This window comes from Sebastes fasciatus, chromosome 15, assembly GCF_043250625.1.
Source record: "Sebastes fasciatus isolate fSebFas1 chromosome 15, fSebFas1.pri, whole genome shotgun sequence".
In the NCBI taxonomy this organism is placed as follows: Eukaryota; Metazoa; Chordata; class Actinopteri; order Perciformes; family Sebastidae; genus Sebastes; species Sebastes fasciatus.
Genome location: NC_133809.1, coordinates 10,948,799 through 10,972,854, shown reverse-complemented (window position 1 = coordinate 10,972,854; position 24,056 = coordinate 10,948,799). Strand labels below are relative to the sequence as shown.

At 38.9% G+C, this 24,056-nt stretch overlaps 1 protein-coding gene across 2 annotated transcripts in view; it reads right to left on the bottom strand.

Annotated features, from left to right (window-relative positions):
• Positions 1-436: 436 nt before the first annotated feature.
• pld1a (phospholipase D1a) overlaps positions 437-24,056 on the bottom strand; it is a 43,344-nt gene continuing 19,724 nt past the window's right edge. The window contains exons 5-26 of one of the 2 annotated variants that reach the window (XM_074660347.1): positions 23,650-23,761; positions 23,333-23,398; positions 21,274-21,332; positions 20,878-20,970; positions 19,877-20,029; positions 18,344-18,493; positions 16,485-16,568; positions 13,093-13,174; positions 12,775-12,885; positions 12,491-12,676; positions 11,116-11,329; positions 10,829-10,957; positions 10,332-10,450; positions 9,831-9,944; positions 8,559-8,669; positions 7,631-7,719; positions 7,349-7,462; positions 7,114-7,163; positions 6,821-6,955; positions 6,232-6,385; positions 5,890-6,007; positions 437-3,790 (exon numbers count right to left, since the gene is read on the bottom strand). In XM_074660347.1, the coding sequence (XP_074516448.1) occupies positions 3,566-3,790; positions 5,890-6,007; positions 6,232-6,385; positions 6,821-6,955; positions 7,114-7,163; positions 7,349-7,462; positions 7,631-7,719; positions 8,559-8,669; positions 9,831-9,944; positions 10,332-10,450; positions 10,829-10,957; positions 11,116-11,329; positions 12,491-12,676; positions 12,775-12,885; positions 13,093-13,174; positions 16,485-16,568; positions 18,344-18,493; positions 19,877-20,029; positions 20,878-20,970; positions 21,274-21,332; positions 23,333-23,398; positions 23,650-23,761 (2,668 nt within the window). In that variant the 3' untranslated portion in view covers positions 437-3,565. The remainder of the gene's footprint in view (positions 3,791-5,889; positions 6,008-6,231; positions 6,386-6,820; positions 6,956-7,113; positions 7,164-7,348; positions 7,463-7,630; positions 7,720-8,558; positions 8,670-9,830; positions 9,945-10,331; positions 10,451-10,828; positions 10,958-11,115; positions 11,330-12,490; positions 12,677-12,774; positions 12,886-13,092; positions 13,175-16,484; positions 16,569-18,343; positions 18,494-19,876; positions 20,030-20,877; positions 20,971-21,273; positions 21,333-23,332; positions 23,399-23,649; positions 23,762-24,056) is intronic. The other variant, XM_074660346.1, reaches the window with a different exon arrangement.

The window sequence follows — 24,056 nt, the reverse complement described above, 5'->3', positions numbered from 1 at the left end:
AACACATCAACTGTCACTAAACAAATGGGACGTTTTCCAAGGAAGGGAAGGACGAACTAAATGAATGACCCAGTTGCATTAAAGACTTAAATTGTATACACACTGGTTGCTCTGCAGGTGTGAGCAGTTTCCCACAGAATTCATCCTTTGACTGGCAAACCTTTCTTTATTTAAGCCTCAAGTGTTTCCCAGGGATTGTCATTCTGTACGTCAGTAATGATGATCGTTAAAAGTATAATTTCCCAGTTCCACCCAGTACTTCAGGTTTGTGGTTTAGGAAATTAAAAAGAAATTCAGATGGCCTGCTTTTGTACGGTCCTGGTTATTTTACATAAGAATTGTCACTGACTGTGGATTCCACGGGAATCAGCAGCTCCATGTGTGTTTGAAAGTGTCCATTGTATGCGATTTAAGCAGCAAAACACAGTAGAAATTCTCCATTACTTTTATATTTTAATACTTGGTTCATTAAACAGAGGGTCTGTTGTACTAATACACAGCCATTGTAAAGTGTTTATGTCCTTTTTAAACTCCTGGTGCATTTGAGAACCTATAGCTAAACTACTAAACTGAAGTTTGTGCCTATTACACAATCACAGCTTTTGTATTTTAGTTTTTTTTTGCATTGATTACATTAAAGTTGAAGAGCTGAAATAAAAGTAGAAGCAAAACATTTGATTTCTCAAAAAAAATTAACTACAATCAAAATATTCAATAAAAAACAATGTTTGTATGTTAATTTGGTTCTCAATTTGCGACTGAAAGAAACAAAAATGTCAAAGATAATTTTATTTGTTAGCCGTTTAAATTATGAGTTACACTGTGTTAAATGAACAGACAGAAATTAGAAATACTTTCAAATGTACAAAAAACATAATGTATTGCATATAAACAGTGGAAGCAAGATCAGCTGAATTTAGGCAAAAGGGATTTACAGATAGTTGACAGAAAAGACTGCTGCATGATGGTTATGATAAAGAAACATTCAGTTACAAATCCACTACCATCCATACAACCATGCCGTACACTAAAAAAAAAAAAAAACATTTTTAAAGAATGTTAAATGATTTATATTTTATAGACAAATACAGCAAGCGTAAACAATACAGTGATGTCAAAATCAGTACAAATTGAAAAGCAAAACTGTGGCGTTTCCAGTCATTATCACTTCAGCGAACATTCATCAATTTCCTGGTCCCATTAAAAAAACAACCAAAAAAAAACATTATTAGATCCCATGCACTGGAAGTTATTATCTACTTCTGTTGAATAAATACCAGTGATTCACATGTCAGGTGTTGATTCACAAGTCAGGTATTTATCACTCAAAGACTTTGTGGGCCTTTCGTGAGAATCCAGAGGAGCTCTGCCAAAGGAAACTGCTGATGTTGATTTACATGACACCTCTTCCCGGCAGCTGCCAGTCCAGCCTTAGTTGTTTTAATAACCTTTGTGTGACCAATTATTTGCTGAGAGTGTCTCTATAACTTCACTTTATCTTGGCCAGGACTCCCTTGAGGAAGAGATTGCTAATCTAAATAAAATATTTAAAAAACATAACCTGCCCTGGTTAAATAAAGGTTAAATAAAATAAAAAAAAGATGTTGGTGATCAAACAAGTGACAAATATTCAAAATTAAAACAAATCAGGTAACATGGAGTCCATACATTCACATATTCAAATATTCAATTAGGACAATTGCCCCATACGGTAGGTCAGTGGTTCTCAACCTGGGGGTCAAGACCCCCAAGGGGGTTGCAAGATCATTTCCAGGGGTTGCGAAGAAAGAAATTAAATGACATTGTAAGTAAAATAACATATTTTAGACTGGGGAATGGTTTATTACATTATATCGCCTGATCCAGTGATATAAATTGCCTAAAAATATATTTTATAGAGTGTGTTTGTGAGAGTCAAAGTTTCTGATGATCAAACGTCAGGGAAGAGAAAAAGTCAAGGAAGGAATAAGAAATCCACAATGCCTGGAGCACATTGGACAACGCCTAGGTACTAGCTGTCATCACAAAGGAAACATTATTTGACAGTTAATCAATCAGAACACTCACAATAATCCCTCAAAATCAGCAGGTGGTGGCGCGTAGAAACAGCTGTTTACGTCAGGTGGGAGGATCGCAAACACCACCCTGATTATTCTTGGGGGGGTCGCGACTTGATAAGGTTGAGAACCACTGCTGTAGGTCAGATACCATAAGAATCCCTAGAAAAAAGTAGTTTCCCCTTGACAGATATACAGGCTGTGTTACATTATAAACATTTTATTTTCACTCTGAGTAAAAAGCTTCATCAAGAAAACCACTAGGAACTGCCAGGAAACGTACAGTAACAAGCGATTTCAAACTGTATCTTCATATGACAGTTCTGCCTCTGGCACCAGTTGCATGCTATATGGAAAATATTGATTTTATGTTCATTGTTTACATCGTTTCAAACACTGTTTTTCTGCACTTTAATACAAAGCCGTCATCATAAAGACTGAGAAAAAAATAGACGGGAGAACTGAAAGGGCCGCTGTACACAAGCTGTATTTTTGAGAAGCTAGCACCATCTGCTGAGCAAATAGGAAATGACTCCTTTGAACGTGTGGGCCGATTGTCTCATCCAACCTCTGGGTTTTACCATTTTACACTGCAGCCTTTAATCGTACACCCTCAGCCATCGTCATTCTCTGAATGTACTGTAGCTTTTGTACCTGGGTCAGCTCAACACAGTTCCACTTTGATTGCAGCAGTTCAGTCTGACAATTATCCGTCACAAAACACCTTCGACAGGAAACATAATGTCTCAGAGATGTGATTGGTACATGCATCATAGCAATCGTGTTAACAAGATTTGAGCACAGTTAGTAAAATCATGCACCACTGTTGAATCGGCGACACTCTCTCTGTGCTGAACAGTAAAAGAGCGATCACATGTTGTTGGATTTGTTTTACAGAAAAGATCCTTAAGACGCATCTGAGATAACCACAGTAGCTCCTCTGGGAGCTCATAAACAGCGTACGTAGCACTAATGCACCTCACGAGCATACAGCCACAAACTCAGTGAATCACATGCACCGCCATCTCTGTCATCGTTTTAAAACTAAGAGCCAAACATTTTACGAGCGCCTCACCCTGGTTCCTTAGAAATCCTCGCTGTCTTACGAGCTTTTCCAACAGTCCAAACGTCTAAGTGTGCAGCGTTGAGTTGATTCCCAAAACCCAAAGTTCACGTGGCTGTTTATCATCTCCACAGCTTGAATGCAGTCTCGAGTGTCATGTCTTTTTTTTCTTCATACATCCCAAAAGTGTTAATGCTGCTTACCCAAATACTGTAAGCTGTACTGTGACTACGGTTTAGTGTTCTTCAGTAGAAAACAGATTTGAGAGATTTGTCAATGCCCGGCAGTCCTATCAATCCAGAGGAGACTCTCATCTCTGGATTAAAGGCCATCTCTCCAATAATCCAATATTAAACATTTGATGACAACTACAATCCAGATACTTCCCTCAAGGAACAGTTAAAAAATTCCGATGTGCAAGTGGCTGGCAGTGGTGGCCCATCCTTTATGTCCAGATCTCAGTTGGTACCATGGACTCCTTCGTTCCAACAGAGGGCATGAGGTTCTCCTCAGATAGGAAGTCCAGAGGAAACTGGACCAGGAAGCCTCGGATTTTGCGCAGCTCCTCCTGAGCACGGGCCAGGTCGGTCTGGGCCAAACCCGGTTTGGATTGGTACTGCTCCAGCTCCGACATGTTCCTCACCAGGGACGACGGGAGGCAACGGAATACCTGCAGAAAAACACACATGTGTTATTGCAAACCGTTTCAACTAGGGCTGTCAAAGTAAAAAAACAAAAAAAAACGTGTTAACGCAAATTCATTTTGATGCCACTAATTTCTTTAACGCATTAACGCAATCGATCTTTCAGAGGTTGTAGCGAGATCAGTTTTAAAGCTAGATGTCATACTAGCTTGTCGCTAAGGAGGTTAAATAACACTCCAAACTTGGTGAGGAAAAACTGTCACGGACATTTGACCTATAAAAATGGGTTCCACTTTATGATAATCACATGCAGTTTGAGGCAAGTCATAGTCAAGGCAGCACACTGACACTCTGACAGCTGCTGTTGAATTTTAATCAATAGACAACCCTAGTTTTAACATTTAATAACTAAACTGGATATGTATTGCACACATCCGTAATTCAATTCTTCCTACTCAAAATGACCATTTTAGATATCCACAACATCACTTTAGCTGATGATGTGTATTGGGCTTTTAAGTTCAGTTATCTACAAAAGCATTGTTTATATCTAATATGAACATTCTGTTCACAAATGTATTGTGGGTCTCTGTGCTGGATACCCAAGAATATAATAAAATGCCAAAATGGCTCACTTCAGTTATGACTACTAGCAATTGGATTGTAGATATCTGAAATGGGAGTTTTTCCGAGTACGAATTATATTGCAGATCAAGAATATTCATTCTAAATATCAAAACTGCAATTCTTGTTAATTTTTCCCAGGAAGAAAAACATTATTGATATCTAAAATGACAATTGTGGATAGAAACATTTTTATTATGGATATCTGAAATGTTCTTTTTGACTAGGAAGAATTAAATTACAGATATCTGCGATAAATATCCAGTCTAGCTATTAAATGTCAAAATGGCCACCTATACGAAGGATTTAAAGATATCATAAATTTAGTTTTGACTAGTACAATCGAAGTTGTAGATATCTTGAAATACATATGTTATTGTGGATATCTTTAATTGCCATTCTGACTAGTGAGAATACAATTTGACTAGGAGAAATCCTCTTATGGATATCTAAAATGTAATTACAGATGGGAATGTGGTTCAATTAAATGTTAAAACGACTTGCCATACACGTACAGTATGTACTGTTAACATACAGCTGTCTTTAACTGAAGCACTAGTCACTCAGTCTTTAGCCAGTCTTGTAGATGTCTCTTGGGACAGTAATGTTGGCCGGGCTGTCATGGTTGATGGTGAAATATCTCATCAACTATTGGACGGACTTCCATAATATTTGGCACCAGTATTCAAGTTTCCCTGAGGACAAATCCCAATGACTTTGGGGAGGAAAACTGAGTCTGAAATGTCCCAAAAAGGCTGCTGCACAGAGGATAAATCCTTGGCAACATTACAAATCACATTTTATTTTTACTTTTCGTACATACTGCAGCTTGCATGAAGTATGCATACAATTGGGACATACAACTTCATCATAACATTGCGCCTTGACCGTCTTGCTTATATATCCGCTGTGCAGAGGATTGTGGGTCAGAATAGCCTGAAAAGCAAGCTGGCTTGCATACTGCAAAATGCATCCGGATGTAGTAGGACATCCTGGTATTTTTGGCAAACTGCATTTGATATACTGTGTATTGGGACATACTACATATTTTTCTGGTGTACTTAATAGTATGGTAGTACGGGTATTGGAAAGCACAGCTTGTGATTTAGTTAACAACATGCCCGTTCCTCTGGCTCCACTAGTGGTAAGGATTTATAGCAACTTCGATTTTCTATTTTTCCAAATTGTTCTTTCGTTTCGTTTTTTTAGTCTTGTTGAATTTTTGAGCACAGGAGGAAATTATTGTGATTGAATATAACAAAATGATCACCACATATATCGTATGCCTGACTCTTCAGTGAATCCTTAAATTTGCTTTCTCAAATTTACCCGCTGACTTGTTATATATATATTTTCTTAAATAGATGACACATGCGATTTATGTCTCAGTTACAGCATCTGTAAAATGCACCATCTGGCACATGTGCTAATTCCTCCTAAAGCCTGATGACTGATGAATGGAAAATGTCCCCCTAAACCATCACACCCGTCCATACTGTACCTTCTCATAGATGGTGTCGTTGCGGCCAGCTGTGCTCATCCACACCTCTTTATAGAAGTGATCGCTGATGGGGTCAGACACGTCAATACTGGTGTCGGTGTGACCTCCAAGGATTGTCCTGTTCAAGAGAGAGAAGATAGATGAGAAATAAAGTACATTCATTAAGAGACTTTAGTTGTTTGTAAATGTTTCAGTCAGATGAAGCCACAAAGACTATACAGTGGTATTTGTATTGGATGCTGTGGGGATGTGGATGGAAAAACAAATCAATTAAAAGATTTCCACTAGATCATAATATGCTCCTTAAACACATCTCTCTTTCTCATTCACACACACAAACACCTGAAGCATTCGATGCGAAGCCGAAGAGCGTAGGGTCCCGCTTCATACTCCTGTCCGTCCATCACCGCAGCGACCTTTTCAGAGTCCTCGATGATCACCGCCACCTCGCTGTCGCGCTTACCCAGCATGCTTCTGTCGTTGATGTTAGCAGAACCTGAGACAAACACGCAAGACAAAGGATAGAAGCTGAATCTCACTGGTAGCATTACATCTTAATAATCTTAATAATAGTGTCTGTATAAATTCTGAGAGAAAAATTACAGTATATGTCTAAAAAAGAAAAAAGAGAAAGGAGAGCATTTATTGTAGGAAACATTTTCAATCTTTTGATTTGTTTATTGTTGTTAGTGAGAGTGAGCTGTAACTTAACAGCTAGCAGAGGGCGCAGCAGAGCTATGTTGCAGCAGTCACTACATTATTTGTATGCACATTGTTTTAGCTGCACACATGGCGAAAGATACAGAAATGGAGCCCGATTTTTTGATTTCTCATATCAATGGTGTCAAGGCAGCGAGGCTAGATGCCTCAAATAGTAGTAGGTGAAAACAACACGAGAGACAGAACGTGAGAGAGCAGACGAGAGACTGACCGATGATGACTGTGTTGTCGTCAGCGATGAGCATCTTGCTGTGGACGTAGATGAGCTCTGTGACCAGGCGTCCCTCCAGCTCAGCGTGAGTCCGCAGGCCAGCGAAGGAGATGTAGTTCATCCAGTGGTCGTCCACTGGGAGAGGAGAGGAGGAGGAGGAGAGGAGAAGAGAGGAGAGAAGAGAAAAAACACAAAAAACAAGATGAAATTAGAAGAATATTTGCACTTTTCCAACTCTAACCTTCATATTAAGTATCAAAACATGTAATGTTATAGTGTATTCTTTTACTTACTCTCGTTTTTCAGCTGAGAGATGATTGAGTAGTCTCCTCTGCTCATGGTTCTGAGGAGGCAGGAGATTAAAGCTCATCAAAAAGTATATAGATATCGCACATCCTATTCACTCATCTTGAAAGAAACATAAAACAATAGAATCCAATGTCACTTCCACATCTGCTCTCTCATTTCCCTTCACTCTTCCTCTTTCAATATAAAACTTGCACTTATTTGAAGTGTCATGTGGTCCACCTGTAGTTGAAGTGCATGACAGCCTGAAGGGCGTTCCCTCCTCCGGTAGTGATGTCCCCCTCAAATCCAGGAAGCAGCGGGGTGACCACGTACACGCGGTACTTCTTACCCTCCCTGCGAGCAAACACACATCGGTTACATAAAGACACAGACTATCAGCGTTAAGATGTGAGAAGCAGAAGTAGAAGTAGAAGAAGAGAGCAGACATATCTTGTAAACTTCCTTCCTATAATCACATGTACTACTAAAATAGACAAATGTTTTCAACAAAAAGGGAAGTACTTGTGTGCTCTGAGGATCCTTTCGATGATGGCATCTCCGATCTTGTTGTAGACCGTCCTGTTGTCGGCACAACTGATGAAGAACTGGTTCTGATGGGAGAGGAGAGAAAGGACGGACGCAAACCCGAAGAGAGACAATTAAAGTGGTTCAGGCTTTGTTTCTAGTACACTGACACAACATTACTGACTCAACCCTCTGATGAATTCACAACAATTTCACATCACAGTATTTGTCTTTTGCTGCACCCGATTTGACTGTTATCAGGCCATTGAATAGGCGTTATCGGTCGCTATAAGCATCATAGATGTGGGTCAGTAGGGGCCTATTACACCTACTACATTGTAAAAGTGAAAGCGAAACTTAAAAGCAACACGTTCTAACACATAAAACTGAATGAAACGTTACGTTTTGAACACAAATAAACAGGCTTCTTTAGGTTTAGGAAAACAAAACTACAACTTCTTTACATTTAGGCAATAAAAACAGTTAAGTTTAGGGAAAAACATTGTGTTTTAGCTTAAAATAACACAAGAAAGTACAAGCGAAACTTACCGCTTGTGAAGACAAAGACAACTACACATTGTCGGTTTCACATGGGATGCCTTTTGGTTGAAAACCCTGTGTTTGAGTGTCCCATCCACCGCCCCCGACCTCCACCCTATATGGAGTTTTACGCTGCAGTGCCTGACATCAACTTCTGCTCCTGTCATAATTATTACGGTCACTAGAGGTCGCTGTCATGTGCTTTTATACCTTCTTTCGGTGATCTACCATATGAATAGATGATAAAAAACCTACTAGTAGGTGTAGTAGGCCCCTAATGACCCACATCTATGGTGCTTATAGCGACTGATAACGCCTATTTAATGGCCTGATAACAATCTAATCGGCTCTTTATGGTGACATCCTGGCCTCACTGCTGGTTTACCTCTATGTAGATGTAGTGTTTGCTCTTAGCGATGACCTGGATGTAGGCATTGTGGATGGACTCCTCGTGGTACTTTATGCCTGCCGACCAATCTGCTGCTGACCGCAACACCTTGCACACACAGACATAGGATTAATATCATAGCAGCAATTCTAAAAAATATGAATGTGTGTGATTAGTCATCTCCATTATAGTATAGATAAATAAGAGCTAAACAGAGAGGAAATGAGCTGACAGCTGGTGTGAGTGTGTCTTTAAGCAAACAAATTGCATGGTTATATGTACCTATATCATAAAAGCATAATAACTACTTATAGTCAGTGATTATAATAAGGTAACTATAAACTATAAACTGTAACCTAAAAACGTATGTGTAATACTACTTACAGCAATAAATAATTAGTGGTAAATAATTTCTGTGAGGACATTAACTTCACTGCAAAAATAAAATCAAAAAATTAAAAAATTAAATAAAACAAAATTAAAATAAAAACAAAAATTTAAATTTAAAAATTAAAATAATAAAATACAGCAAAAGTTGTAAGAGATAAAAAACATTGGTGTGTATTATTAGTGGTTATAGTAGATGGGAGGACATTAACTTCACTGCAAAAATCTAATTAAAAAATTAAATAAAACAAAATTAAAATAAAAACTAAAATTAAAATTAAAATTAAAATTAAAATTAAAATTAAAATTAAAATTAAAATAATAAAATACAGCAAAAGTTGTAAAAGATTAAAAAAATTGGTGTGTATTATTAGTGGTTATAGTAGATACACATGGACAGTTTGAATGAAACACACATGTATAAAACGAGGCTGAGACAACAAAAGAACACTTTCTCTTAAAACAAACATGATGGAGTTGTGATGGGATCTTCGTCCGCTTCTTATTTTAGCATTTCACTCAAAGGTTTGTTCCTTTCGGCTAAAAACCTTTGAGTGTCAATCGCAACTCCAATCCTTTGTAGTTATGTAACTTTTTGGCCCATGGAGAGTTTTAACGCTCACTCTCTTTTATCTTCTTCCAGCAGTGATGCAGACTGGGATGTGGAAAACAGTGTGGCAAAGTGGGAGTTTATACTGTTCTTGTGTTTTCTCTGTAATTTTCTACCAGTGGTTCTTTTTCGGTTTGGTGAACGGCTGGTTTTTGCCCCACTTTCTCATTTTGTATAATTATAAAGAAAGAGAAAGCAACATTTTCCACAACATGTGTTTTATGAGCGCAGTTAATGGTAAAAATGGTACTTAGTGTGTTCAGTTCTCTTACCTGCACTTTGGCGTTGACGCAGTCAGGGACTTGGTATCTGAGTTCATCTGTAGTGGAGTGAGACTTTGGAAGCAGGAATGGATAAGACAGAGAGCGATACTTGGGCTTCATGATCTGTAAGGGAGACAGTTTGGGCAGAGAGAGGGTAAATATAGGGTTAGAGGAGGGATGGAAAAGAGTGAAAACAGGAAAACGGGAGGAAAAAGCTGCTGAGTGTGAGGATTAAGGTATTTCTTTCCACTGTTCCAGCCAGACATTTCCTAAGAATTCGCCAGGTTAGTGTTTATTGTTCTGTTTTATTTTTTTTAAGTCAACAAATCGTGATTTTCCCCACTTAAATTGCATTAGCTACTACTTGCTATGATTACGACTATGAATTACCATTAGGAATAGTCAAATCAAGCAATGACAGTCTAAAAAGTTGTTAAATTCTGCCAACAAACAAGTTTAGCTTTAAGTTTTAATCCTGCTCCACATCCCTGTGTGTGTGTGTTACCGGACCTTAGTGAAGTTCCAGCGCTGGATGAAGTGCCGGGCCACATCCCGCGCAGCTCTGCCATGAACAACGGAGGCGATGTCATGCCAAGGCATTCTGGGAGTGGTGTACCTGTCGATGAAGTCTGCACAGAGCGGAAGCAACCCGATGGAGACAGGAAAAAAAAGTGTGAGATGGAGAGAGGACATAGAAAAATACAGTAGGATGGAATAAAAAGGGGCAGATAGAAGGAGAACAGATGGGAGGAAGAAGAACAGCGGGTTCAGAGAGTTTGGTGCAGAGAGAGGGAGAGAAAACATTGGAACAAAAAAGTGTTTTATGGTACTCGGTTAGCTTTCCAGATGACTATTTGTTTCCATCCAACTGGCATAACAGGAAAAATCATGAGACTCAGATTAATATTAAGTACGGCTTTGTATAATAAAAAGAGTTTTAGACTTAGCAATGGGGGAAAACTTTTCAGAGTAAGATCAAACTAATAGTTTGTGTGTGTGAACCGGACCATCAAAAGGTTTCTCCAGCTGGATCCAGTCCTTGTAGACAAAGTTGCAGTAGTCTTTTCCATGCCAGAAGCGTGTGTTCCCCTGCAACTCTCCAACACCTGTCTTTAGGCTCTGCACTGAACCACTCCCTAAATAACACACACACATACAGAATGAAAATATTATGGCAAATGAACTGCATTACACTTTTACAGCAAAGTTCTTTACAATGTGCCTCTCATTCACCCAATACATACTCCCAACATTCTCACTATATTCTCTTTCTTTTCCTCTCATATGAACCCACCTGCGCTGTCGACACTGCTGACGCTGTCTGCGTGCTGCAGAGTGTGTTTGTGCAGGTGTCTGTACAGACTGAAGCGAGCCTTCCTACTGCGTCCAATCCCCTTCAGCTTGGGCAAGTCCACCTGATCACCGGGCGGCGTCCCTCGTCCGTTGCTCTTGGAGACGAAATCAACGGAGGGCACAACCTTGCTGGACGGAGTGTTAGTGGAGCCAGCCTGGGAGCAGGAAAACAACAGGGGATGGACACTCAGTTGCTAGTTGATTAGCTCAGGTTGTCTAGGCGATTCATAAAGACTCAGCGCCAGCGTTTTTTTGCACCATGCCTCATAAATTGTATGAACATAAAAACAATGTGGGGAGCATCTGCACGGCACGCACGGGTGCTGTAATTTATCAATAAATCCTTTTTGTAAAATAATTAGTGAACTGTTCGTCATGACTTTTTTTTAATTTGTGAACAAATAAAATGAATGAAAATTTAATTGAAAAGTTTTCTGAATCTGCATAACGTAAGTATTTAACTATAGAAAGTTTTGTCTTTAAGCTTTTTGGGTGTTATCTTGATCATAGTAGCCTAATAGTTATGGTCCAAAAATATGCGAAAATGCATAGATTTAGGTGAAAAACATAAAAATGTTCTTGGGGGAAGCCAATATCTCCAAGTTTCTTTTATTAAACTGTTGAAATTCAGACTGTGTCTCTGTATAATATGTAGAAGCATCCTGACTGGGACACTGCTCCTAAAACCTGAATGCATAGCTGACACACCTCAGCTCTACCTGCCTGTCTGACTGGCTGGTGTTGATTCCAGTCTATACACATCCTATAATATATTATAGAGCGATACTATAGGCTACAAATAACACAGGGAAGCACTATTAACTATTAACACTATGAGTAAATATACAAACACACCACCTTAACCCTATAATGTTCCAGTTGGAATATTATTGGAGTATTATAGGCCTACTATAGGAGATGCATAGCCCAAATATAAAAATATATAAATAATAATCATAACTGATTACAGTATAACATGCTTAAAGAAATAATACATAAATAAATCGGAGCAAGAGATTACTAACGTTTGAATAAGGGCACTTATTTTTTTCCACTTCAAGAACTGTATATTCATGCACATGCACTGTCACCACAGGCCATGCAATGCAACCACATGCAATGCTGCCTCTTCACCACCTCCCCGTGCAACTGTGTGAGTTTGAGTGAAATAGATTTCTCCATTTCCTCGCCTCTCCTCCTTCTCATATTTGAGCCGTTTGTCAGGAGGTCAGAGCCACTTTTATTGCCTCTATAACTCCAAAAACTGTAGACAGGGCGTTTTAATTAGTTGTGTGTGTGTAATTTGTGTGTCTGACCTGCTCGAGAGCCACAGAGCGCGTCACACTGCCGACATCCGTCAGCCGGTGCTCTTTGTCATCCCAGCGACCGTAGGCCAGGTCGATCCCGCCCACGAAGGCCACCGATTGGTCAATGACGACAATCTTCTCGTGATGCGCCCACAGGTAGACGGATGAGGAGACGTGGTCGGGATGACGCATCACCTGAGACACAAACGTATGAAATACACATGGATTCACATATACATAGAAGGTATAATATGTAATTGTGTGTTGTCTGGTACCCATAATCCTTCAGTTACCTTGATGTTGGGGTGCAGGTGAGAGAGGGTCCTCTTGCTGTAGCCCGAGTTGATGCCCAAGGCGAGCTCCACCTCCTTATACAACATCACAAAGATGCGCACTCCCTGTTGCTGTAGAGGGACACAAAGGAAGAACAATGTTAAGAACACATTTGACTGTTCATATTTCTTTGGTTTCAAAACATTATGAATCATTTCTGAAGAGGAGTATTGTTATATAATGTAACCTTAATGTTTTTTTATGAGTACTATAGTGCTCAATACTTGGCCTGCAGGTCATTGCTCTCCCATGATACTGGCAATCTAGAGCCTACTTACTGCTTTGCGTTTGAGGGTACAGTCTAGCCTCCACCTGTTTCCCTCCACTACAGGCCTCTTCAGGAAGATCTCTGGACTCAGCCTGGCGAAAAAGAGAGACAGAAACAAGATAGAGAATATTATGTATTTTTGAATGCATCACCATTTCTTAATAAAACATTAAAAGATGGAGAAACTGATGTTTATATTCACCCTTCAGAGTTACCAACACATTTTATACACTTAACATATGACAGGCATGACATAATGATGTAGTCTCATCATGAGTCATTCACATTGGCATCCTGTGCCGACACGTCTACAATGCTATTGGCTCACATTACACAGTCTGACACCTCATTGGTTAAGACCATAAGCCCAGTGATTACTGCCTTGGAACAGAGGGATTTCAGTCACGTCAAACAGTCGCACATTTGGCACCGAGGGGCCTTAAACTATTATATTGGAAATTACACTGGCAGGAATACTGTATCATCAGTAAGTCAGTGGATACAAATACAGCGATTTCCTATTAGAAAACACGATTAAAGGAATAAGGGAAGGACTCCTTAAGGAAAAGTGTATTCAAGCAGTTGAGTATTGATTTTAGATTTGATTTGCATCTTTGAGACACCGATGGCAAGGTTACTGTACCCTCAGGTGTGACCGTCATCTGACAACAAGTTTTCACATGAGACGAATTAGGTTTATATTGGTTTGAACAGAAAATGTTCTTAATTTCAACACATTTCTGTCCCTAAACTTCATTATACACTTGGATTATATGCCTGTTTGAAAAAGGCAAATAGACATGCATACACACGTACAAAGTTCAGACATGGACGGATTACTAAACCTGGCCCAGGGACCGAACAGGTTAGGGGGCACCTGGGCCAGACTTTCTGTTTGAAGTTACTGCAAACATTTCTTGTTGGGAAGTCACAAAGAGATGCAAAACTACCACAGAGACGCAAAACTACCAAAAAAGAGATACAAAACGACTACAAAATGACCAAAAAGAGATGTAAAACTACTACAGAGATGCAAAACTACCAAAAAGAGATGCAAAACAACCAAAAGAGATGCAAAACAACCAAAAGAGATGCAAAACAACTACAAAGAGATGCAAAACAACCAAAAAGAGACGCAAAACGACTACAAAGAGATGCATAACGACCAAAAATAGATGAACAAACGACCAAAAGAGATGCAAAACGACTACAAAGAGATGCAAAACGACCAAAAAGAGACACAAAAGGACCACAAAGAGACACAAAACGACTACAAAGAAACGCAAAATGACCAAAAAGAGATGCAAACGACTATAAAGAGACGCAAAACAACCAAAAAGAGACGCAAAACCACTAAAAAGAGACACAAAACGACTACATATAGATGCAAAACGACCAAAAAGTAATGCAAAAGGACACAACTATACTTTCAGGTCCTCTGACAGGTCACAGGATAAGTCCTTTTGTGAGGAACATGACCCAGACAGTAAATTAAGAAGACAAAGGGGGTGTAGTGGAAGTGTAAACAGATACTATATGGACACCGTCTTCTTGTCAGTGTATTTCTATTCTGAGTGTGTGGTTGAGGCTGTAATTAGAGCCAGCACCATCACACTGCTGGCCAGAGAGCCAGGACTTGTGCGTAATACATAATGTAATGTGTAACAGTGTGTACTACACTAACTGGGTATCAGAGTGTCAAGTTGTTAGATCATTCTTTGGAAGGAGTCTGATGGTGGTCTATGTGTTTACCAAACTACTGAAATAAGACATCACAGCTACTCTATAGCGTTGTCAGGGATTGGAAACATGGGGAAATATCAAGGGGGCTTGACATAGAACAAAAAGGACTCCATGTCATTACACAGCAATGCACCAAGAGAAACAAAGAAGAAGATTCAACATGGACGTAAACAATGCAGGTCTTTTAGAAAAACCTGCTTCGCAAATGTTTCCTGAGGACAGAAATGGACTTGTTTGTTAGATCTCAAGGATACACATGATGTGTTTTGGTGACTCATAACTGAATGCAAACATAACTTTTGTTTATATACAAGCAAAGTGCACCGGGCACCTTTAACTCTGGCTTTCTGGTATCACGAATCCGGTTCACTTTTAAGCAGGGTGCATCACCATGGTTACCTATGCTGCACGGCGAACCCAAGCTTCAGTCAGTCAGTCGATCAGACCTGACCGATCAGATTTATTTACAATAAAGTGACGAATAAAGAGCAGAAGAAACATTCTTGCGCAACCATCTGTCCAGTGAGTTTAAAACAGGACCTTTTAATAAACAGAAGCATAGTTTACCACACTAGCTGCCTAAAGCTTCCTTCACATGATAAGAAACTTGCTCGTCACTCACCGCGAGGTCGGGCGCAGAGTCTTGCAGGGGGCAGGAGGTCAAATATCTCCCCAAAAAGAGCGCAAGGAACGCCATTCATTGTTTCTAGGCAACAACAACAACAACAGTTGCAGCTGTTCTCATTCGTTGCACTCAAAGTTGAAATAATTTGAACTTTGATCGCAACGCTCGGCTTAAGACACGCAAAATTTCAAGAAGCTGGACCTTATCGAGCATTAATTTTTTTCTTCAGCCCTTTTTGGGACAAACTATCTATATTATTCTTCTCTACATCCCGACAGCAATCAATAAATCAAATGCTCTGACAAAAGAAAATGGGTTCTATGGGTACCCACGAGTCTCACCTTTACAGACACTCTCCCCACTTTATGATAATCACATGCAGTTTGGGGCAAGTCATAGTCAAGTCAGCACACCGACACACTGACAGCTGTTGTTGCCTGTCTGGTTTGAGTTTGCCATGTTATGATTTGAGCATATTTTTAATGCTGAATGCAGTACCTGTGAGGGTTTCTGGACAATATTTGTCATTGTTTTGTGTTGTTAATTGATTTCCAATAATAAATATATTCATACATTTGCATAAAGCAAGCATATTTGTCCACTTCCATGTTGATAAGAGTATTAAATACTTGACAAATCTCCCTTTAAGATACATTTTGAACAGATAAAAGATGTGCGATTAAATATTTTAATCGATTGACAGCCCTAATAATAATTCCAAGAGTTAACGGAGTCAGTTGATAACCAGCTTTGTGATGTTAGGCTCTGTGAAGGCAAGTAGCTCAAAGAGAGACAGACTTTGTGATAAAGGCTCCTGGTTGAGTCCACTAATAAGAAAATACTGTGTGTTTTTCTCTTGTTTTGCTTCTCTGGGATTATTATTCTGTCAGGTTTGGGGTAAATTGAGGCTGAACTGGATGCTGCAGTGTTAAAGCAGGACAGATATCACCCACTGAGCTGTTTATTTCTGGGTCCTCACCCTTCAGTGCTGACATCTCAACCAGAATGTTTGACATCATGACAGTGAAACTCACCACCAGTCGGTGATAAAGATCTCTTCTTTAGCCTCCTCCAGAGCGTCAGCCACATCCTCCATGTACGTCTTCCCATTCACATACCTGCAAAGAAAAGAAATTACAGTTTGTCTGAGGAACTTGTGAGAACAGACAACATGCTCACATGTGCTTGTTATGACACGTACAACACACACAAATTTCCCCAACTTTCTTCAACCTTGCAAGCTTCAGGCAACACCCATTGCTGTGTCATCACAACATAACTCTTTTTTTCCATTAGTTCACAGGACCGCAGCGTGTTTTTCCATCAGGCTCCATGCTGAGCACAAAGATAATGTAATGACATTATCAAACAGATGATTCAATATCACAGAATCTGCTCGCTGAGGGGAAGAGAATGCAAAAAAAAAAAAGACCTGGAAGATGGCAAAAGCAGCAAAAAAGACAGTTGACTGCTTCATCTTCACAAAAATGTCCATAGTTACCAGTGAAAGGATAACAGAGGAAGGCAGAGAAAAAATAAGGGTAACACTTTCTATGATGCCATTGTCTATAAACATACTTATAATGAGTTATAATCTGCGTATAGAACTGTTTACTTATAGTTATAAGCACTCATAAATATTCATAATGCTTTATAACAATAATAATAGCAAATTATAAAGCATTTTATAATGATTTATAAGGATTATAAGGATATATCATTGCTGGTCACTCACTGACTTTTTGATCTTGCAAGGATCATAGTGTATTATAATTATCATAGTTGTAATACATTAAAATAATTTAATATTGCATTATAATAACTTTTATAATGTATTATAGTGTGATTATAAGTTACTCTAAGTAGTCATTGTTTGCTTTGAGTAAAATTTAAAAAAAAATAATATTACAATGTTGTTCTTGCATAGTTTTAATTATATTTTATTATTATTATTATTTTTATTTTTCATATTTCTTATATAACTATAATCATACAATGCTATAAGCAGAGTATAACACAATATCCATCCATCCATCTGCAACCGCTTATCCCGTTAGGGGTCGCGGGGGGGCTGGAGCCGATCCCAGCCGACATTGGGCGAAGGCAGGGTACACCCTGGACAGGTCGCCAGTCCATCGCAGTCCATATAACACAATATAACTATGTTTATAATGCAATACAGGCATGGTTGTCATAAAAGGTGTTACTGTACCAAAATGAGATATGTTGAAAACGTGTGTATTTTGAGTATTTTACTCTCCAATGAGCAGCTTTCTTGCAGAGAACATGATTAAATCTACTAAACTTAAATCGTAAATACATATTTTTAATTTTAGTTACTTTTGTAGAGCTGAAAAGCCACAAGTTTAAAAAAAATTGTAAATGATACTACATAGGTCTGTTAGAAAGAAACAAATGTGGACGTTTGAAACCAAACTGTGCTTATTATTTGCTTATTCTGTGTTTTTATTTGCAACTAATGATTATTTTCATTGTCAATTAATCTGTCGAGTATTTTTTTTAATTAATCGATTAGTTGTTTGGTCTAGAAAATGTCAGAAAATTATGAAAAATGTGGATCAGTGTTTCCCAAAGCCCAAGATGACGTCCTCAAATGTCTTGTTTTGTTCACAACTCAAAGATATTCAGTTTACTGTCATAGAGGAGTTAAGAAACCAGAAAATATTCACAAGCTGGAATCAGAGAATTATGACTTTTTTCTTCAAAAATTACTCAAACCGATTAATCGATTATCAAAATAGTTGGCGATTCATTTAATAGTTGACAGCTAATTGATTAATCGTTGCAGCTCTAGTTTTTATTTATATCAAGTGTTTTTTGCTGACATGGCAACATAAGTTCCACCAGTTGTGCTCTCTCCCAGTGTAGTTACCATTTGGCGGCGATGTTTTCCTGCTCCTGTGCAAATGATCCGCAGCGGTGATCTCGGAGGAAAGCCTTCCCATGACTCCTCACGAAGCTCTCGATGCTCTGACCCCACCAGCGCGCATGTCTGTAGCTGCTGCACTTAAACACCAGGGTCCTGTCGGAGATACAGACACAGACACAATGAAACACACGTATTTTATCAGCTCTGGCATGAAACACACATTAGTGCCCCTTAGCTCAACACACAAGCAGCCATTGTGTTTTCCTTTTACGAGATAACATAGCTCTGTAATCATTCCTAAAAATAAAATAAGCCCCAGATTAAGAGTGTTGGAATGAAAAGGAGCTAGAGAAAACAATCCACCGTGTTGCAGCAGACTGTTAACAACAACATTAAGCAATGAAGCTGTGATTTTTGAGCCCATTGGTGATTTTTTTCATTAATTTTTTGGAACACTGGTTGAGATTTGCAGCGCAAGTTGGACAGCAAGTCATCTTATATGTTGTATTCATCTGCGTGTCAACACAGTAGAATCTGCAAACAAATGTGATACGTTTTCAGCAAAGAGAGACACTTTGTTTTTCTCCATTCCTACAATTGCTATAGTCAGAGGTGGAAGAAGTACTCTGCTCTTCTACTTAAGTAAAAGTACTAAAACCACAGTGTAAAAAATACTCTGTTACAAATAAAAGTCCTACATTCTAAAGTGTATTTAGGTAAAAGCACAAAAAGTATCAGCATCAAAATATAGTACTCATAAGTACTCATTATTCAGAATAATCTATATTACATTATTGTATTCTAATTATTGATGCATTAATATGTTCACCATTTTAATGTTGCAGCTCATTTATATACTGCTGGGTAGTTTAATCTAGACTATTACACGGCTTTGTTGAATACTCAATTCTGATTCATCAATCGCGGCGTTCTACGGTCTGTTATAAAGAAATAACAGGCCGTTGCTATGTATAACAGACCGTTGCTATGGGCGCAGTTCTGATGTAGTATTTTTGTGTCAAATTATTGATTTCTTAAGTAAGTAGCCGTATAATAAGTGGGATAATGTACAGCTAACGGGTCATTGTTGTGAAATAAACCCCCCCCCCGGCAACGCCCTATCGGGGTTTATTTCATAACAATGACCGGCTTGCTGTACATTATCCCTGACATAATACATCATCATTTATTAGTTGATAATATTTTGTTTTAATAATCTGAATCTGTAAAGTAAAGTACAAGTACCTCAAAACTGTACTTATGTACAGTACTTGAGTAAATGTACTTAGTTACTTTCCAGCAATGGCTATAGTGTCATTTACGCCTGTTCTTTGGGAGACTGTAGGAAGTCTGAAAGTCTTTTACTGTATAATATATATATAACCGTTTGGAATACATTTAACATCACAAACAGATTTATCTAACTTAATGAGAATCTAAGGGAGGATTTTCTTTTTATCTAATGTTGAAATCCAGAATCCACTGTGAGGCTTTACTCGAAAATATATGTGATAACTCCTTGGGCAGAAATATAACCTGGAGAGGCTGTCAATCCGGACTCCATGTTTGGTCTCTGTTTCTTTGGAGTCCATCTTGATGCTGAACTCTTTATCCACCAGCAGGACGAAGGAGATGGCGCCTGAGTCTGGCTTCATGTAGAGCATGCACGAGTCCTTCACCACCAGCCAGCTACACACACACACACACACACACACATACAGTCATCATCAGGATTTATGATTTGTGTGTCTACGTAAAGTTCTGCAGATCTCGACTCATTGCTGTGGACCATTTCTTATGTTTCTTGATTCCAGGAAAAAGGATGTAGGAAGAGAATCATCATAGGGATGTAGGTGGACGAGCAGAGCGTTTCAAACGTGTGGGATTTTTTTGTGTTGTCTTCAGAAAAACAACAATAAAAAACTGCTCACGTAATAATTTGGCTGTGATAAAGAGAGACAAACAGATGAAGAGAGAGAGGCCAGCATGTGCCAATGCAGCTGGGCTGAAGATGCTACTAAGATTTTGTCAGCAAACTACAAAAAAATGATACCCAAAAAAGAAAAAAAATCACATGATAGCCAAAACTAACACTTATCAAGATATTATCATTGTTATGTTTCTAAATATGCGAATGAGTGGTCACTGTGTTTCAACACCCACGCAATGACAGCTTCCTGCCAGAAAATCGGAGTCTGGAATCTTTAATGTGCCAGTAAAACATAGAAATGAACAAGTAAAAACAGCTAATCCTTCTTCTTGTGTTGTAACACCATAAGACATTAAGGAGTTCCACTCGTAAACTGTAGTAGTAAACTCAAAATGGCAAGAAAGAGAGTCGCTATAAAGAGAAACAATAAAAAACTTTAAATTACCATCCAGTAAATGCTAAATAAATTCAACTATTTGCTTGATTACAAGAAGAAAAACCAGTCAACAACAACAACAACGGTGTACATTATGTTACCATGGCAACTCAAACAATGTGAGGGGACAGCAGAAAAAAAAGAGAGAGCAACAGACGAGCAATAACTCACCGTTTAGACCAGCGGTAGCAGGCCTGGCTGTGACCACAGCAGTTCATGCCAGGGATACGATGTCCACCGGAGCGCTTATAGATCATCCCTTCCCTGGTGGAGACAGAAAAAAAAAGTTAAGTCTTGTCTAAAAAAAGTACTACGGGATGTAAGGAGAGTATAAAACAAAATAGGACACTTGGAAGTGTAAATGAGAACATTTAAAGGAAGTGACATAATAATAATAATAATAATAATAATAATAATAATAATAATAATAATAATAATATTAATAATAATAATAATAATAATAATAATAAATAATAATAATAATAATAATAATAAAACGACACAAGACTAACAGAACTGTTTTACAGATGGGAAGAAAAAGGGACTGAAAGTAGAGAAAATGCTCACAGTCCTTTGGGCCCCAGGTCATGAATGAAAGACAGCTGGCTGATGTCAATGAACTCCATCTGAGAATAGACAGGAAGAGACCACAGGAGGCTTCACACAGTGACTCTTGTACAGACTAAAACCCAGATACACACTGTACTGTATACATCGACATGTGACTGAGCAGGCAGCTGTTACAGTGCATCCACGCACATCATCCACCTGGAGGCAATGTGACTCATCTCAAATTATCTCAACATGTTGTCACCTCAGATATTAGCTTTTAATGCGTCAGGATGATGCATAGTATTAATATTGAAGCACATAACAGGCACAGTGCTATGGCTAAACCTACAGTAGTAATGGTCTGTTTTAAAGGGGACCTATTATGCTTTTGTACTTTTTCTCTTTCCTTTAGTGTGTTATATTGTTTTTTGTGCAAGTAAAAGGTCTGCAAAGTTACAAAACCCAAAGTCCACGCCAAAGGGAGAGAAACACTGCTCCTGAACTGCCTGAAACGCCTTGATTGAAGTCCCGCCTTTTCTTCCGTAACGTGGTGATGTCACCAAGTAACATACTTTGCAAAGCGGCTAGTTTGGCACACCCTCAAACAAAGCTAGTTAGAGTGGAGCTGAAGCGGAATCCAAAAAGTTAGGTTTGGTTGACCAATCACAACAGAGGGTCAGCTGACCAATCAGAGCAGACTGGGCTTTTACAGTACAGCAGTACAGCGTTTTTTGAACATTAAAGCATGTAAACATGTTCTAGTGAAAACCCAAAATACAAGTATGCACCCGAAAATAAGCATAATAGGTCCTCTTTAATGTTGCAGTCGGTAATTTTGAGCAAATATGATAAAAAGTAATTTTTATAAAACAATCACTATATCCTGACAGTAGTGCATGAGGTAATCTGCGAATGAAATCATGCTCCTCTGTGTCCTCCTAGTGCTCATAATGTTTTTTTTGCAAGATATCACCGCACCAGAGGGAAAACAAACAAGACGAGCGGTCTCTGGGAAGCTGTCAATCAATGCTCACGATCAAACGGCCAAACTAAGCAGCGCCTCAGATGTTTTCAGAAACATCTTGTAGTTTACTGATTAGCTGTAAAATGAGCGGTGGGCGGTGCTTGGTCTTGGCTCGACTGTTTTCAACATGGCAGCCAGGTCACAAACTTTCTCATTTTACAGCTAAACAGTACACTACAAGATGTTTCTGAAAACATTTGAGGCGAGAAATAGACATTACAGTAATGTATTTGATCAACGTTGCCTAGTTTGACCGTTTGATCGGAGGTTGGCTCTGATTGGTTGTTTTCCTTCGGGCACATGGAAATCTTGCCGATGCCTTTAGGAGCACTAGGAGGACACATAGGAAGATGTTTTTTTTCACAGGTTATCTGTCTCATGCACTACTGTCAGGATCTAGGACCGTTTTATAAAAATAACTTTTTATCATATATGCTCAAAGTTACCTACTGCAGCTTTAAAGCTCAATCCACCATAAAGGTAAAGTAGGTAAGGGTAAAGGTAAAGTTTAGTATGAGAGTGTACACACTGTGTGTTATAGGCCCGAATATAAGATTGCGCTGACAATAACTCACTCCCTATTTACAATTTTACTATTGTACTGTTTTGTCACATGACATAAAATACAATAAACCAATAGTTTTTTATATGTAATTTACAGAAAACATTGTCTTATGTTTCTTTTGTTCACAGTATTACACAGTATTTTCCTTCAGGGTGTTTAACAGATCTGAAGCCTTCTGCTATAGCTTCAATGTGCTGTTTGTTGAGTGTGTCATCATAAAGCAGACACGGTGCTATGGGTAAACACAATAATGATCCATGTCAACACCCGATGTTCCATCATAAGGGTAGAGCTTAGCTGACAAAAATAAAAATCACTGTTAATCATATTTACTGTTACAGTGCATACAAGGTACCTACAGTAGCTGACATGGCTCGTATCTACAGAAAAGTCCTAATACGCACACAATTAGTATACATTTTAAAAATTCAGGCAGTCATTATGTGGTTATGTCATGGCTTGCAATGCTTAGTATGATTACTCACAGTATGGTGATATTTGCGGTACATGGCCATCCTCAGCAGCTTGTTCAAATAGTCCTCTAATTGTCTCTGTAGAAACACATACACTACATTTTGGCCACTGTGAGTATTTTTATGACAAATCCATGCACACACACACAGTCAGATAGGGTTTTAGAGGATACATGTGCTGGCAAGGAGTTAAGTGCCATGGCAACAAGCGAGTGCCATGAGAGCTCCTTGCCATAAAGTTAAGATATGACAAGAGGGAATTTTCAATGCAGAGAAAAAACAACACACACAGGCTAAAAGGCTGCAGACGCTGCAGCGAAGCGACGTACCCTCCTGCTGGAGACCTGCTCGTCTCGCACCAGCTCGTCCCCTCCTCCCCTCGGCAGGGAGGGCATCTCCCTCACCTCGCTCTTCCTCACTGTCCTCCTCCTCACCGTGTGGCTGAGACAGACAGGGAGAAGATGGAGATGTTTAATTTAAAAGCCAAAGCTATTTGAAGATGCTTTAAAGAACTTGTTAAAACACAGTGTTGCCATACTTTGTCCTTAAAAGTTAGAGGACAACCTTCAGGCCTAAACAACCTTAGGGCAATGCCGTTTCTCTTCCACCATCACCCGAAGCTACAAACCTAGTTTCAGCCGTTGCTTTGAAATGAAAACACTAAATTCCCCTGTGTGCTTTTCTTGCTTAGACAGGCAAATGTAAAAGCCTGAATAAATTGACAGGTTGCAACTTG